The 17,334-nt window shown below is 34.4% G+C and overlaps 1 protein-coding gene across 1 annotated transcript in view; it reads left to right on the top strand.

Annotated features, from left to right (window-relative positions):
• TMEM196 (transmembrane protein 196) overlaps positions 1–17,334 on the top strand; it is a 188,072-nt gene that overhangs the window by 90,031 nt on the left and 80,707 nt on the right. Inside the window, exon 2 of the mRNA XM_032483884.1 lies at positions 372–456. Coding sequence (XP_032339775.1) covers positions 372–456 — 85 coding nt within the window. The remainder of the gene's footprint in view (positions 1–371; positions 457–17,334) is intronic.

A 17,334-nucleotide genomic window follows, 5' to 3' on the forward strand; every position in this document is an offset into this window, starting at 1 on the left:
TTGGAAATTAGTTTGATGAATTTTAGTGACACTCAGGATATATAGGTCATCGGAATAGCCACATAGCTCTGGCATGAACAGTATGTAAATATCCAGTTTGCCCAGGTGATGAACATTTTTGGAGTAAAACGTGATACCTAGAACTCTGCATGGTCCAAGGTTTATGTTACAAAGAGGACAATATAGTTAGATTCAACTACAAACTAGGCTGATTCTGCTGTCAGGTGTGTTTGTTTTCTTGTCAGTTTGCCTGAGGACAGAAAATGCATCCCCAAGTTTGCAAGAACATGTTGTATGATGTTTTGTATCCTCCTATTAATAAATGTGATTCGTTTGGCATATTTGATCTAAACTTATTTTCATTTTAACAGACAACCTGATAGCCAGATGCCATGCAGTTTACACTCCACTCTGATCTCCAGAGGCTACCAATCATTGACCAGCCAACTGGATCAGGTCAGTTTAAAATGATAGATTTGGTCTTTTTTACCCATTGCTTTCTTAATACTCATAAAGAAAAGCCTGCAGTTTTATTACTGTCATGTAATTACCTGTTAGATGTTATGTGGGTTTCTATTAAAGAATAGTTCCTTATCAAAAGGGAAAGAGGAAAGTTTATCCTTCCTCTAGTTTTATTTGGTGTTTTGTATTACTTGGAAGGTGTAGATAGGGAGTATCTGGCAGGAACAGCTGAGAAGCAGGGGAAGACATTTGTGATGAGAGATTGAAGAGCCTCACCTTCCTTGATTGGTTTGCCTGACTGTGCAGGTAATGTCCCTGAGGCAGATGGGCATTCCTCTTCCAGGACTGGGGCGATCCCCACAGTCATGGGTGTGGTCAAGATTGTCTCCACCACGTCCTGCAAGTCCTGCAATTGTTGCTCACAGTTTCTGTCTCTCACTGCTTTCTCCTACCTGTCTTGGTGTCCACAGTGTCCTCTCCATGTAATGACTGCTTGGTGTTCCAAGATAATTATGAACCCGAGAGAGACAGGTAGACAGGGTTTTCATTGACCACATGGTAATTTCCGCCCGGTGAGGGAAAAGCAAAAAAAAGCAAAGATGTTTTTAAAGCCTTGATATTACAAAATACTTTCCAGTGTCATTTCCATGTTGCCTCTTCCTATCACACTACAATCCAACCAGGTTCCATTAAATAAGGTCAGTAGTGTATATTTCTCCAGTTATCTGGTCCTAATGTAGCCTCCACCCTTGGCCTACAACATAGTGCTATGTTTGAGAATTTGAGATGATCTAGGATTATATCAATTCTTCAGATCCCAGGGGAAGGATTCCTGCAGAAAGCCATAAATAAAACATCTGTAATTCCGCTCCAGCTACCCTATGAGGTATAACTGAAATAGCAGAAACATTCTAAAATGTTTACTAGCTTCCAGTGAAGAAATGTCATTAAACAAATGTAGGGCTATTCACAGCAAATATTCATCTCAGCAACATAATGGCAAATTAGATCAGTCCTTTGCAAAAAAAAAAAAAAACTTACGAAGGATTTATATTTAGTACTTGCATTTAGTTGTTTGCTAATTCATTCCAATTATATTTTAGTAGTAAGCATCCTTATCATCAGTACTTTGTATTCATTATTTCAGGCCTTCAGAGTTTTAATTCATAGTCTTCTACATTTTCAAATGTGACAGTTAGTCTTTTATTTCACGTTTATATAATAAAGGAACTTAGGAAGGAGGAAAATTCAATGCTAAATGAAATTAAAATCCTAAGTTAAAAAACATGCTAGAGAGCACTCAAAATTCTTGACTTTATCATCAACTCCAATTTCAAACATTTGTCATGTGATGACTACTTTTTTTCCTTTCTCTGCCCTGGGAGAAAAGCTTGAAATGTCTTAATACTATGAAACCTCAGATTTGTTCTTTTGGTTGATTCTCAGAATACTTCTGCACCACCTCACTCTACGCCTAACGCACAGAATTCTTTCACGGTATTGTTGTTTTTCTTCAGGCATGTATTTAGTAATACAAAAACTGCTTGATTATTGTAAGACTCAACTCAGAAAGGAATCTGATTTCATCTTCTTGTGTCTATGGTTTCATTTGTAAAAGGGTTCAATTCCTATGCATGAAAAATAGCCTGACACATAATCTTTTAGTTACTCAACACAGAGTTTCCTAGTTTGAATCTGGGGATTCTAATAGGATCAAATTGTTTTCCCTCGTGATGATCTTGTCACGAGGATGCTGCATAATTGGAGGAGCAATTGATCGAAAAGAACTGGGAGTCTCTAAAAATATGTTTAAAAAAACTCCTGGAATCATTTACCCTAAATGACTACAAAAATGATACTCTATGTTCTAAATGAAGGTTAGAGCAAAACATGATGCTATAATTGTTCCAAATATTTTAAAACATCATATTTAAGGCTCAATGAAAAATGAACTGTTTGAAAGCTATTGGCGAGGATTGCAATGACAGAAACCAAAGCACACAGTTCAGGTAGAATGAACATGGATGTCAAAAACGCGGATGTCAGGAGGAAAATTCTGAACCCTGATAGTTCTCACTTCCAATTATAGCAGCAGATACAGTGCAAAAGAAATGCTGCAATGAAATTCAAGTGCTGTACTCAGCTGACAGCTTTTCTTGGGTTGCTTTCTCTTTTAGCAAATTAGTCCTTCCAGGAGTTATCTATTGTGTAAAAGTCTTGCGTTTATGGATTTGGATGTTCCCTCTTCTGCAGTATAACATGTTATAATATGTAATCAGCTGATTTCTCCTTGAGTCTTTTTCTTATGACAAGGTAGTATTTTGGACATTCAAAATCAAATATCTAGCTGTTATATTTCTGATAACTTCAGAACAAGCTTGAAATATGGGTACTATTGGTAAAATTACCTAATGAGTGATGAATCTTAATAGAGGAAAAACTAATGCAAAAATAATAGATAAGCAAATATCATTAATATTCTACCCTAGTAGTCGAAAGGAAAAGTCATTAAGATAAAACTCAGCAGAAGATAAATAGACATTTCCCCTTCAATCTAAGTATGTAATTATTTTAGAACTGTAGGTATATACACTATATGTTGTTATTTCTTTTGGAGTTATATATGCCACTGTACTCAAATTCAGTGACCAAGGAACTTTATTGAAATGTTTTTCAGCTCTAATTTTAGGTCAAAAGGACATACGTAAAAGGAACAAGTTACACAACTATTTATTAAAAGAAAAAACACAATCATTTATAGATGTAATGAAAGTTTATCTGTGCCCTTCACTTACACATGAGAGTGACTACATAAGACCATAGCATAGTGACACTAAGAAGTCCTTAATTAGTTAATAAAAGTTAATTATGTTTAATATTTCATTTTTCTTACTATGACAAGAAAGCAATAAAGCATGTGATAGATCATTTTAATTGCAGTTTGAAACCAAAGGATAGCCTGGAATTAAACAAAACTAAGCACTCTACTCAATTGAGGTTTAAAATGGAGCTGGCCTTTGAGACTTATTTTATTATCATTTAGGCTTATTTTTGTTAAATTACATGAAGATAACTATGCATTTGAGAATATGAAAATATTTTTAACCAAAATTATGTAAAGGATAAATACATGGGCTCATAGCTGATGAGTACAATACAATTTTTTCCCTTAACCTTTTCTGTTTTATCTAGTTTGATCATCTATTTGAGGAAAAGCTCTTGAAAAGCCATTTAATAAGTAATAAAGTATCCCTTTCCAAAAGGCATAGTCCTAAGGATTTAGAAATGTGGTCCTGAGGATTAGAAAGAATTTACTTAGGAGGGAAATTATACAGTGATTAGAGCATACTACTGCTGCAAATTATATCAGGGATTTTACAGAGAGATTCTATTTAATTCCTTAAATACTGCAGCATTAAAGCTTCGAGTATGATGTTACCAAAAAGATTATATTACTAAAAAGATTGGTGAAACCTAGTTACCCATATGAGAAGATTACATTGATGCTTTAAAGGATAGCCAGATTGTTCAATATTATTAAAGTCAACAGTAAACAGAATAGAAAGTAAGCAAACAAATACATTTATCTTGTACAACTGGAAAAAACATCATTATATTTTGAATTCCCAAGTTATAGAATTTAGACACATACACACATATCCTTAGTATTAATTCATTCACAGGGACCAGTTAAATGATGTCTGAAAATTAGCACTAGTCTTAGTGTCAATAATACAGTTCTGTTGAGTTTCAATCTTAGCACAGAGAGGAATCATCTCCAGAGAAATTAAATAATTTTAAGTTAAAATTCCTTGCAGTTTCAAAATGTGATAAGCCAATAAGATGGAATTTGGATTCTGTAGTAATTCAGCTTATTCAGATGAATCCAAGCCTCTTTAAAAGACTAACTGATTTTAATGTAGGAACCAGCCTAAACAAGTTTTGAACTTTGATACCAGAAACTGGTTACATCAGTCTTGTTTGTAGAAAATAAGCAAAGTGTAAGAAATGTACTTGAAAATTAGGTCATTATAAAGAGCACAAAACTGTATTTAGTCTATTGAAGAAGCTTATCAAAAAATTAACATGGAAAGCATTTTTGTTGTAAAATTTTCAAATAAAACAAAGCTTAATTTTCCAAAAGGAACACAGTCAACCAAATCTGTTTATAACCTCATATCTTCAGAGTTTCCGCCAGAAAATCATTTCTGTAATTATAGGCTTGGTCTTTCATAAGATATAAATATAAATATACAATATATATTCATCTATCTCCAATATGCAACTTAGAAAAAAGAGTGTTTTGACTCTTTGAAACAGTGGGATATTAAAAAAAAATCATAAAAATTCCCACACATGCCCAAGATGTAACTCTCCTTTGTTGTTACATGTCATAGATGTGGAAAGTTTCTGACAAGAATGTGGATGTCAAGGAAATAGGCTACTTATTTTCATTTCCATGCTGACTGATAAAAGGGCATGCATTGAGTCATATTCGTCAAGTAATGTAGATCTTTTTTTGGTTTTCCTTTTCTTCAGTGCCTAGAGCTTGGTAATAGGTGCTTTTAAAACATTCATTTAAATAAAAAAATGTTGAGAGGATGTCTGTTTCTCATTAATCTAGAAGAATAATTCAACCTAAAAACAGAGAGAGAGCAGAAGCAGAGGTGTCCTGTTTCACCCAAGTTCATGGTCATGATACCTTCGTAGGAGCCAATGATATTACTGACCTCAGACTGGTGTGTGTCTGAGAATATTCTACATATTCCTTATAATACTTCAAATCCAATAAAATCCACCCTCCAAGGGAGGTATAGAAATGTACTTGAATGTGATTATTATATCTGACTCTATTATTGCAATTTATGTTTGTTTTTAGCCTTAATATTGATGAGAAAAGGAATGTTTGGCTGATCTGCAGTATTTTCAGATGGCTATCCTTTTAAACCAAGAGTTAAATTGTCCATTAGACATTTGTATACTTGACCAATATCAATTGTATATTCCCCAAGACTAATAGTGTACCATATTTAATATACCCAAAAGTTAACACACTAACTCCTTTTCTCCCCTACTCATTCCCACACCTAATATTCAGTATGCTTTTCCTTGTTGATTACAAGATACTTGAAAGAAAGTAATTGTCCTTCTAATACTCATTTCTCCTTCTTGTTTGGTAACCCAACATTAAATATATTCAGAGTGGCTAAGTGTTCAGATAAAGTACAACACTTCCCAGTCACTGTTGCCCCTAAGTGTGATCATGTTACTGAGTTCTGGCCAAAGACAAAATGTTACTGGGAATTCTGTGGGCCTTTTAAAAGTGAGAGAAAAGGCTCCGGTGTGCTGCTTTAGGCTCCTTAGCTTTCTGTTCTCTGCCTGGTATGTGGAAATGATAGTTGAGCTCCAGCAACCATCTTGGATGATGCAAATTCTAATAAAGAAGAAAAACAGACAGCGGAGCAGCAGGTTGAAGGAGCCTGGGTCTCTGTTAATACCACACTGCTCTCCCCGGGGCCAAGAATGCTTCCTTCACACTTGGCTCGTCACAGAGAGAAATTGCTACTTATTCTCACCCCTGTTATTTCTGGTGTCTGTTACTAGCAGTAGAAGGCAATTCCTTACTAATGGAGTACACAAAGTTTCCAAGAGTCCTTCTAGAATTTCTCTCTCCTTTGTAATCCACCTCGACAACCAATTAATCACCAAGTTCTGTCAGTTTAATTTAAATTGATTTCAAATTTTCTGCTTTCTCTACATCCCCAGTTTCATTGCTTTTGTTCAAATGCTTGTCATCTGACACCATTCCATTGCAGCTGCCTCTAACTCATATGCTTTCAGGCTCACTTCCCTAGGGCTGATCATCCCTACTGCTGCCAGGGTGTTCTCTCTGAAATCTTGAGCTGATCATAATCCTCTCTTCTCCCCCTCAGATTCAGATAACTTCAGTGACTAATTTCCAACCAGGTAATTTTTTTTGGTGTCCCAAAAAACCTCAGGTCTTGAGTATTGGCCTTGTCTCCTGTCTTTGGCACTAGAAATACCAAAACACTGGTAGTTCCCTGAATACCCCTTCGATGCCTTGTCAATGTTGTTTATTCCCTGGGATGCCTATTCCCAAGCTGTTAGCATAAAACTCTTATTCATCAATTAAAAACATGTTTGAATTTCTCTTTGAAGATCTCATGACTCTCTGACTTGTTAAACACAGTCTTCACTCTGCAAAATTCACTGGGCACAGTTCTACTCTTGTATATCACACTGTATTATTTACTTACATCCCTATTTCATTTAGAAGACTGTGGACAACCTAAGGACAGATAGAATGTATTACTCATTTTTGTACCTCTGTACCTGCAATGCCTGTCTCAGCCTCTGGGGAATATTTATATAGGCCACTCATTAAGTATCTGAGGAATCTGGATTGTAGTTTGGCTTCTTTCTGGGATACTGTTAACAAACCCCCAAGAGATGGTAGCATTTGGGTCATACTAATGGAAGGCAAAATCATTCAGGATTATTATCTACATTAAATGACCTTTGGGGTTATTTTGTACTAAGCTACTATGGTTGTGCTAGTCAGAGAGCAAGGGTCTTGGAAAGTTAGAAGAAAAACAGGTGGTAGCATAATGTTGTAAAGACCATTTGCTACTGCAAGAGATAGCCAGCAACACTGACTCACTTTGGCAAGGAAACAGAATGGTTTGATTATAAATTAATATTTTACTGTAATTCTTCTCTTTCTATCAAATGTCATTAAAAATATATATTTCTTTATATTATTGCAATCCTAAAATATAAAGTCTTATTTTTACTTGGCTTATTAATACAAATATTTTTCAATGTAAAATCATTTATATCTTAATAATACCTATGGATACACCTTTTTTTTTTTTTTACCATTTTCTTAATTTTGAACATAAGTGGTTTTGGTTTTCTCACTAACATAAATAATACCATTCTAAGTATATTTGCATGTAAAACTTTACCAATTTTCTAGTTCTTCAATAAAATATGTATCTAGAACTGTGTTACTAGCACAAAGACTATAGACCTTCAGATTTAATATCCAATATTGTTTTTTTACTGGTTTTAAATTATATGTCAAATGTTCTGTAAAAACTCAAGGCTTTCTCTTTCCCACATCTCCCTCTCTATACCCTATCAAGCCCTACAGTCAGGGTCACATTTATGCGTTCTTTTGGGCTATGGTATCAATTAGTAGAATTTTCATTGGGAAGATCTAAATTGATACAAGCTCTTTCTTATATATGGTGTACATAGTATTAGAAGATTTGTTTGGTTGTGGTTATCTTATCATTCAGGCCCAGCTAATAGAGAAAAATCATTTCTATTTTGTTTTTAAATTCAGCAAATTTAGCAGCTCTTAGTGCTTAATATGATTAAATGTCTTAGATGTTTAGAAGATACTTAAAATAAATCATACTGTTTTGAAATAGTTACAGTCCCTTTCTCAGACACATTAAAAAATAGTTTTCAGGTAAATAAGTTAACTTAAGTACATTAGGTAAAATCTTTAGCATTCAATCTTCAGAATTTAGTGGTTAGTAGAATAGCAATCATTTTCTGCTAATACTTTACTCATTAGAATTGGCTATTTGACTCTCCCCATTCTAATCTACGATAATCAATTCTAATCTATGATAATGACTACCAAAGTGGCCCAATTTTGAGAACAAGCCATTACTTCCACAATACTATTTGTGTTCTCTCTATATGGTAAATCAAAGAACCAAAAAATTGAATTTGGAAGCTTACTCAACAAATAACCTTGCTGACTGATCTGCTCGTTACACTGCTCTTGCAAAAACAATGCTGTGACTGAACTCTGATGTAGGTAAAGTCAGCTAAAATATATATTTTTTCACCTTCAGAGTCTTCAGGCTGTCCATGTATTTTTCATTGAAAATAATATAGATTTTTTAAAGTCTGTAGAGATACATTTTTTAAATTTATGATAGTTTATTTTTTTCCTCTGTGCCTCAATATTGACTTCAATAATACTAAAATTACTGGTAGAGAAAAAAAATGCCAGTCTTACTTCCCAAAGAAAATGAAATTTAAGTAAATGGGTAGGAGGATTATTTGATATTTCAGGATATTTGAACCTGCTTTCTAGCCATATGCCATGGCAGTTTCCCTAGCTAAATTTTAAGTAAGTTTCCCAGGGTTGTAGAGCAAGTATGTATTGGAGACAGGATCTGCTTCTATGTGAGCTAACTCTGCAGTCTCCACATTAACCATCTTGCTGGAGTGTCTCCAATGAACATTGTATTCATATTAACAACGCATGTTCAGTTTATCTCAAAATGATTCATCAAAATATGGTATCACTTAATATGTGAAATGTAAAAAAAAAAAAAAAAAAAGACAATGAACTTATTTACAAAAAAGAAACAGATTCACAGACATAGAAAACAAACTTATGATTACCAGCAGGGGAAAGGGGTGGGAAGGGATAAATTGGGAGTTCTAGATTTGCCAACATTAACTACTGTATATAAAATAGATAGACAACAAGTTTATATTGCATGGCACAAGGAACTATAGTCAATATCTTGTAGTAACCTATAATGGAAAAGAATATGATAACAAATATATGTGTATGTATATATACATACATACATATATATATATATATGACTGAACTATTATGCTGTATACCAGAAATTCACACATTATACTATACTTTTAAAAATATTATTGACTATACTTCAATTTAAAAAAATTATTGAGAACCTACTATGATCTAGACCCAAGATGCCTGACTCTGTAGAACTCAAATTTGAATAATGAGAGATAATAGACAATTAACCTAACAAATAAAGAGGTAACCTACTCATTGTAAGCACACTATGGGGAAACAAAAACAACAACAACAAAAAGAAGAGCAAGTATAAGGGAGACTGTTATACTTGGGAATGGATTGTTTCTGAACTGTTTCTTATTTGTTAACCCTTGTTATTTGTGCCCCGCATTGGATAACAACTTTATCTACTAGAGAACAGTGCTTGTTTACAATTTATATAGATAGTATAAGATGAAGTCTTACAGTCTTCACTCATTTCCAGAGTTACTTAGGTCAGCATCTTTTCCCCTTGGGTGAGGTTATGTCACATATTGTGTATAATTAGATTTAAAAAATCACAATATGCATTCCATCCTAGAATGAATCCTAAATGATTTTTATTTAAAATAAAATTTTTACACCAAAGTCCACTTTTTTTGCTTTAAAGTTCTATGAGTTTTGACAAATGCACAGTGTCATGTAGCCATCACTATGGTATCATACAAAATATATTTACCCTGCAGCTTACGAGCAGGCTTCCTGCTGGAATCCAGAATGCAGTCAGCAGGAACCACATCCCTTTAATGCATGGGCTCTTCTTGGGTCTTAAGCCTGACAGCTTTCAGACTAGAAGTTAACCATTTGTTCTCCTAGTTTCAGGATTTAAACTTGACCTAAACTTTTGTTTTCCTGAGCTTCCAACTGCAGATCTAGGAACTTCTCAGCCTCCTCAATTGTGTGAACCAATTCTACCTTCTGTTGTATGTTCTTCTGAATAGATAGATAGATGGATGAATGGATGGATAGATCGATCGATTGATTGGTAGATTGATCAATCCTGTTGATATCCTATTTTTATGGAGAACTCTAACTACTAGTACAATAGCTTATTTGTTTTTATATTTATATTCTATTGTATGGATGTACACATTTGTTTATCCATTCACCTATTGAAGAGATCTTGGTTGTTCCCAGGTTTTAGTAATTATGAGTAAAACTGCTCTAAACATTCATATGTAGGTTTTTGTGTGGGCACAAGTTTTTAGCTTATTTGAGTAAATACTTGGGAGCACAGTTGCTGGATTGCATGCTAAGACTATGTTAACTTCCTTAGAGACTGTCTTCTGAAGTGGATATACAATTTTTGCATTCCCACAGCAGTGAATGAGCTCTCCACATCCTCACTTCAGTTGGTATAAGTTTTTATGTATTTAACCATTCCAGTAGGTGTGTGGTGGCATCTCATTGTTGTTTTAACTTACATATCCTTAAAAACAAATTATACTGAATATTTTTTCATATACTTATTTGCCATCTATCTATTTTGGTGAGATCTTTGTTTATATCTTTAATTCAGTTTTCATTTCCTTATTGTTGAGTTTTAAGAGTTTCTTTGGCATTTTAGATACAAGTCCTTTCTAAGATATGTGATATGCAAATATTTTGATATCAAAATACACATATAGTTTCCTGTCCTTTTTTTATAACTTATTTTTTAAAGTGGTTAACTTCCTAGTTTCCAGGCCAAGAAGCAACAGCACTGAGATCTCAGTGGACCTATTGATAATAACTTTGTGGAGCTATTTTCTCCCAAGTATGAGAGTTCTGGTTAAGGCCCAAATGATGTAGCTGGTCAATCCACTGGTGAAGTTTGTTAAACATTTCTACAATGTTATTATCCCACAAAGTGCATAGAGGAGAGTAATTTCAGTAAGGCAATGTCAGATGTCACAGTAGGAGAAGAACTTTATTATCCATTGGCCCTTGAGGAGGAGGAAAGTACCCTTTTTTGCTGATTCAGAATTGTGGTCTGTTCAGATAATAGAGAATACATAGAGAAGTCATTTTGATGTTATAATACTGAAAATTATGGTAATGGGTCAGAAATACATCATCTTAAGTACTTCAGTGGGAAAAACATACAGCCTTAGAATCTCACTCTAAGCCTTAAATAAATTTTAATTTTTCCTATTCTTAAGAAATAAAGGAGATAAAAATAATATAGGGAGCCTAAAAACTAGTATGAACAAGTACATCTCCAAAAAGACAGAAAGCCTATGTTACTATATCCATTCCTTGCCTGCATAAAGAATAAGAGCCATGACTCACACACACTCACACAGGCAAATCATTAGATATATAATAGTCTCAGGGTGTAGGGTTGTGCATTTCCCTGGAGGGATGGTGTCTAGCTCTCTTACCACCCTAAACAAGACAGTCATTCTTCCCCCTCATCCCCTTAGAGCTTTTACATCTAGACGATCAGAAACAGAATGGAATGCAAAGTGTCTTCACTCAGTATCTATCCAGACTTACCCTATAGAACTCAGGAGGTGATAATTTCCATACCCTTACTGCCCCATCTGAGAAAACAAGAACTTTGCTACTAAGGTGTCAGGGAATCTGCAATACAGCTAAAAACTAGGTAGCTCATAAACAAAATCAGCAAACCTCTGGCTAGGATCACCAAAGAGAAAACAGAGAGAACACAAATAAAATAAACAATGAAAGAGGAGAAATAACAACCAATACCACAGAAATACAAAAAATAAGGGAATACTATGGACAATTATATGCCAACAAATTGGACAACCTAGAAGAAATAGTAGAGTTTCTAGAAACATACAACCCTCCAAAACTGATCAAGAAGAAATAGATAATTTGAACAGACTGATCACTAAACATGAAATAGAATCTGTTAAAAGCAAAAACAAAAACAAAAAACTCCCTGCAAACAGAAGTCTATGACCAGATGGCTTTACTGGGGAATTCTACTAAACATACGAAAAATAATTTATACCAATCCTTCTCAAACTCTTCCCAAAGTTTGAAGAGGTGGGAGGATTCCCAAAGTCATTCTATGAAGCCACCATCACCCTGATAATATAACCAGACAAAGACACTACCAAAAAAGAATATTACAGGCCAGTATTTTCATGACTCTAGATGTATAAATTCTCAACAAAATATGAACCAACCAAATCCTACAACACATGAAAATGATCATACACCACAATCAAGTTGAACTCATCCTAGGGTCATAAATCAATCAGTGTGATACACTACAAAAGCAAAAGAAAGGAGAAAAACAACATGATCTCAATAGATGTAGAAAAAGCATTCGATAAAATTCAGCTTTCATTCATGATAAAAACTCTTATCAAAGTGGCTATAGAGGGAACATATTTCAACATAATAAAGCTATTTATGACAAACCCAGAACCAACATAATACTCAATGGTGAAAAGTTGAAAATATTCCCACTAAAATCTGGAACAAGTTTGCCCACTCTCACCACTTCTGTTCAACATACTATTGGAAGTCCTAGCTATAGCAATCAGACAAGAAAAAGAAAGAAAAGGGATTCAGGTTAGAAGGGAAGAGGTAAATTGGTCATTATATGCAGATGACAGGATATTATATGGAGAGAACACCAGAGACTCCACAGAAAAACTACAAGAGCTGATAAATGAATTCAGCAAGGTAGCAGGATACAAGATTAACACACAGAAATCTTTTGCATCTATTTACACTAACAATGAAATGTTAGAAAGAGGAAGTAAAAAATAATCCCCTTCAAAACTGCATCAAAATAAAATACTTAGGAATAAACCTGACCAAGGAGGTAAAAGTCTTATACACTGAGAACCATAAAACGTTGATAAAGGGAATGGAAGATGATTCAAAGAAATGGAAAGATATCCCATAGTCTTGAATTGAAAGAATTAATACTGTTAAAATGGTCATACTATCCAAAGAAATCTACAGATTTAATGTGATTGCTATCAAATTACCCAGGACATTTTTCACAAAACTAGAACAAATAATTCTAAAATTTATATGGAACCACAAAAGATCTAGAATAGCCAAAGCAATCCTAAGGGAAAAGAAGAAAGCTGGAGGCATAACCTTCCCAGACTTCAGACAATACTACAAAGCTAAATTAGTCAAAACTGCTTGCTATTGGCAAAAAAACAAAAACAAAGCAAAACAAAACGAACAAAAAGCAAAACATACTAAGGATCAATGGAATAGGATAGAGAGCCCAAAAATAAACCCACACACCTATGGTCAATTAATCTTCAACAAAGGAGCCAAGAATATACATCGGAGAAAAGAGAGTCTCTTCAGCAAGTGGTATTTGGAAAGCTGGACAGCTGGGCAGCTGCATGTAAATCAATGAAGTGAGAACACTTCCTCACACCATATACAACAATAAACTCAAAATGGCTTAAAGACTTAAATATAAGACAGGACACCATAATACTCCTAGAAGAACATAGGCAAAACATTCTCTGACATAAATCGTGGCAGTGCTTCCTTAGGTCAGTCTCCCAAGGCAATAGAAATAAAAGCAAAAATAAACAAATGGGACCTAATCAATCTTATATGCTTTTGCACAGAAAAGGAAACCATAAGCAAAACAAAGACAACCTATGGAATGGGAAAAATATTTGCAAACAATGTGACTGGCAAGGAATTAATTTCTAAAATATACAAACAGTTCATACAGCTTAATAACATAAATACATATATACATAAGATTAATACCTAAATAGATATTTCTCCAAAGAAGACATACAGATGGACAACAGACACATGAAAAGATGCTCAACATAACTAATTATTAAAGGAATGTAAATTAAAGCTACCATGAGTTATCACCTCACACCAGTCAGAATGGCCATCATCAAAATGTCTACAAACAGTAAATGCTGGAAAAGGGTATGAAGAAAAAGGAACTCTCATTGTAAAATGATTATAAATCAAAAAAAAATAGATTATAAGTTTATGCATACATGTAAAAAAAAAAAAAGAAAGAAAAAGGAACTCTCCTACAATGTAGTAGGAATGTAAATTGGTGCAGCCATTATGGAAAATAGAATGGAGGTTACTTAAAAAACTAAAAATAGAGTTGCCATATGATCCCACTCCTGGGCATATATCCAGAGAAAACTCTAATTCAAAGAGATACATGCAGCCTAACGTTTATAGCCAAGACATGGAGGCAACCTAAATGTCCACTGACAGATGAGTGGATAAAGAAAATACAATTTATATACATACAAGGGATAACTACTCAGCCATAAAATAGAACGAAATAATGCCATTTGTAGCAACACGGATAGACCTAGAGATTATATTAAGTGAAGTAAATCAGACAGATAAAGACAAATACCATCTGATATCACTTATATATGTGAAATCTAAAAAAATGACACAAATGAATTTATGTACAAAACAGAAGCAGATTCAGACATAGAAAACAAACTTATGGTTACCAGAGGGGAAAGGGAGTATGGGAGGGATAAATTAGGAGTTTGGGATTAGCAGATACAAACTACTATATATAAAGTAGATAAAGAACAAGGTCCTGCGGTATAGCACAGGGAACTATATGCAATATCCTATAATAAACCATAATGGAAAAGAATATGAAAAAATATATATGTGTATATGTATATATATACATAAAATTGAATTACTTTGCTGTACACCAGAAACTAACACATTTTAAATCAACTATACTTCAATTAAAGATAAGAAAAAAGAATCCAGGTAGCTTATATTCATTTCCTATTCCCTGCCTTTTCCCTATGAAATGCAAACCAGATATATGACACTAGTCACCACCATTATTTAGAAACAGGTTCTCTGATTTATAGCTAAGCCTCATGGACAGTAATGACACCTTCATTTGTGGCTTATATTTCTCTTTTGGGGAGGTGGAGTGAGGAAGAGGCTTTTTATTCTGTAAAAAGAACTTCATTCATTATTTAGATGCTTTCTAACAATATAATCTTATTAAGCCCACCAAAACAAACAAAAAATAATGTGCAAGAAATTAATGCTTTAACTAGAAACTGCTGCAGGGAACACAGTATTATGAAGTGTGTGTAAAAAAATATTGAAAATCAGTCAATATAAACAGCTAGAATACCAAAAACTTGACAACCTAAAATCCTTATTAATATGCCTCCCAATGCGGCTGAGTTACCCAGATCTTGATGAGACACACGTGATCCCATAGTCGGCATGCTCATGGTGTGAATTTTCCCCACGTGTTCAAGCACAAGCATTCAACTCCAAATGAGCCAACTTAGAGTCTCTGGGAAACTTTATGTCTGAGATCTGCCTGTTGTCCCATTAAGATTTCAATTTAATCTTGCCCATTCAATGAATGTCATTCATCAGCTCTTAAATTACATGTTAACAAAGATTCCTTAGCACAAGAAAACTATTGTGCTGAACGGAAAAAAGAGAGTGCAAATATGTAGAACTCAGAAACTAATTTTCAGACTTACCAATCAGATCTCCAACTCCCTGGAGAGTAGCAACCATCTCCGCACCTGGATGTCATAAAATTTCATTTTGTTATTTATACCAAGATGGAACCTGAGCTGAACTGGGATAGTCAAGATTTAGCAAACATCTGGGACAACATTGCTGAAAAGGTAAATTTTGAAAAGTTTGTTCTCAAAGTGTATACCACTTATCTTTTCTCATCAGGAAAAACAAAAGAACACTGCCTGTTGCTACTGCTTAACTGACAACACTTTTAATTCAGTAAGAGAAGATAGGTTCTACTGCTGTCTTTAATAAATGAAGTCTTTAATACAGTGAAAATTAAATAATTATCGATTTGATCACAGTAAGCATGGAAAATTCTAGCTAAACAGCACCTCCCATACGCTGGGCAGGAATGTTGTCCTTGATGGGTGTTCTAAGTTTACTGACAACACTTGCCTGAGGGAAAAAAAAAAGAAATGTGTATAACTCAGTGTTTACTTTCCAGTTTCCCTCCCACATTGTATGAGAGTGTTTCTGATCTGGAGAGAAATAACACTCTCCAGGGAATTATCAGAATTTTGAAAGGAAGCAAGTATAGCCTGTTCAATAAAGTACATCCAAATCACACTATTATAAATTTGGAAAAAATAAGTCTTGCTCTTTTAAATACAAACAGATAGTAATACTCAACAAAACATGCTCTATGCCCTTCACAAGGGGATACGTCAAAAACTCCTGGGGGAAAAACAGGATATTTTTATATTATAATAATATGCAGCCAAGGGCTTAAAAAGCTTTAAAAAATTTACTGCAAGGTACGATTATTTTTAAATAGCACTTTAAAAAAATAGATATATCATACTTTACGTATTTTCAAGGACCTTTAGAGTTTTCAGAGTGCTATGACCTCACTGTTACCATCAACAATGTTGCTAAAAACATTTGGAAATTTTCATCTGGGAAAATCTAATGTAATTGGTAAGCAAGACAAGAAAATCCATCTCTTTCCTTTATAGTCATATATATGTACCTATGACCCATATTTGGACATTTTGACCCATTTTCAGACATTTATTTAGCCCCACAGCATCCTCTATGTTTACCCAACATCTTTTATTTAATATAGTGGTTTATTCAGAACTTGAAAAACCTACGAAATGCAAACTCCTACTCCCTAACCTGAGAAATTCCTATTCACCTAGTATTTTAGATGATTCTGAGGTAGTTTATGGGGAACTTTAATAAATATGCCATTAATGGATGGAAATCTGCTTCCATTAAGGAAAACAGATGAGCATGCTGAAGGCTCTGAAGACTTTTCCAAAAAATATTTCCAAAAAAATTCCCCAGCAGTTTTGGGGAATGACACCACTCCAATAAGTACATGATCTCTGCTATTTCTGGCTAGCCCGCTGGTTGCCTCTTTCCTCTCTGCCAGAAGACTTCTGGACCTAGCTTGTCATCCCTACATGGACTACTGTCTTCTATGATTTTTGCTAGCTACCCTCTATCGGGCCTTCTTCCTTAGCTCCATAGAAATGATGGATTACCTTCCCCACTCCGGAGTTCCTCCCCCCTTTACTTGGAGTTTCCAAGCTAATACTAGGGTTAGGCTACTGTGAGCAATGACCACCATCCATTGAATAACCAGCAAGGGAGCAGCTCAGTAATAATCGCTAAGTATACAGCATCTTCCTCAGTATTGCATGCTGCCTGGTGGTAGAAAGAGAGGAAGTCGGTCTAATGATTTTGTCAGTTAAGTATTTGCATTA

The sequence above is a fragment of the Camelus ferus genome, chromosome 7 (genome assembly GCF_009834535.1).
Source record: "Camelus ferus isolate YT-003-E chromosome 7, BCGSAC_Cfer_1.0, whole genome shotgun sequence".
Classification (NCBI taxonomy): Eukaryota; Metazoa; Chordata; class Mammalia; order Artiodactyla; family Camelidae; genus Camelus; species Camelus ferus.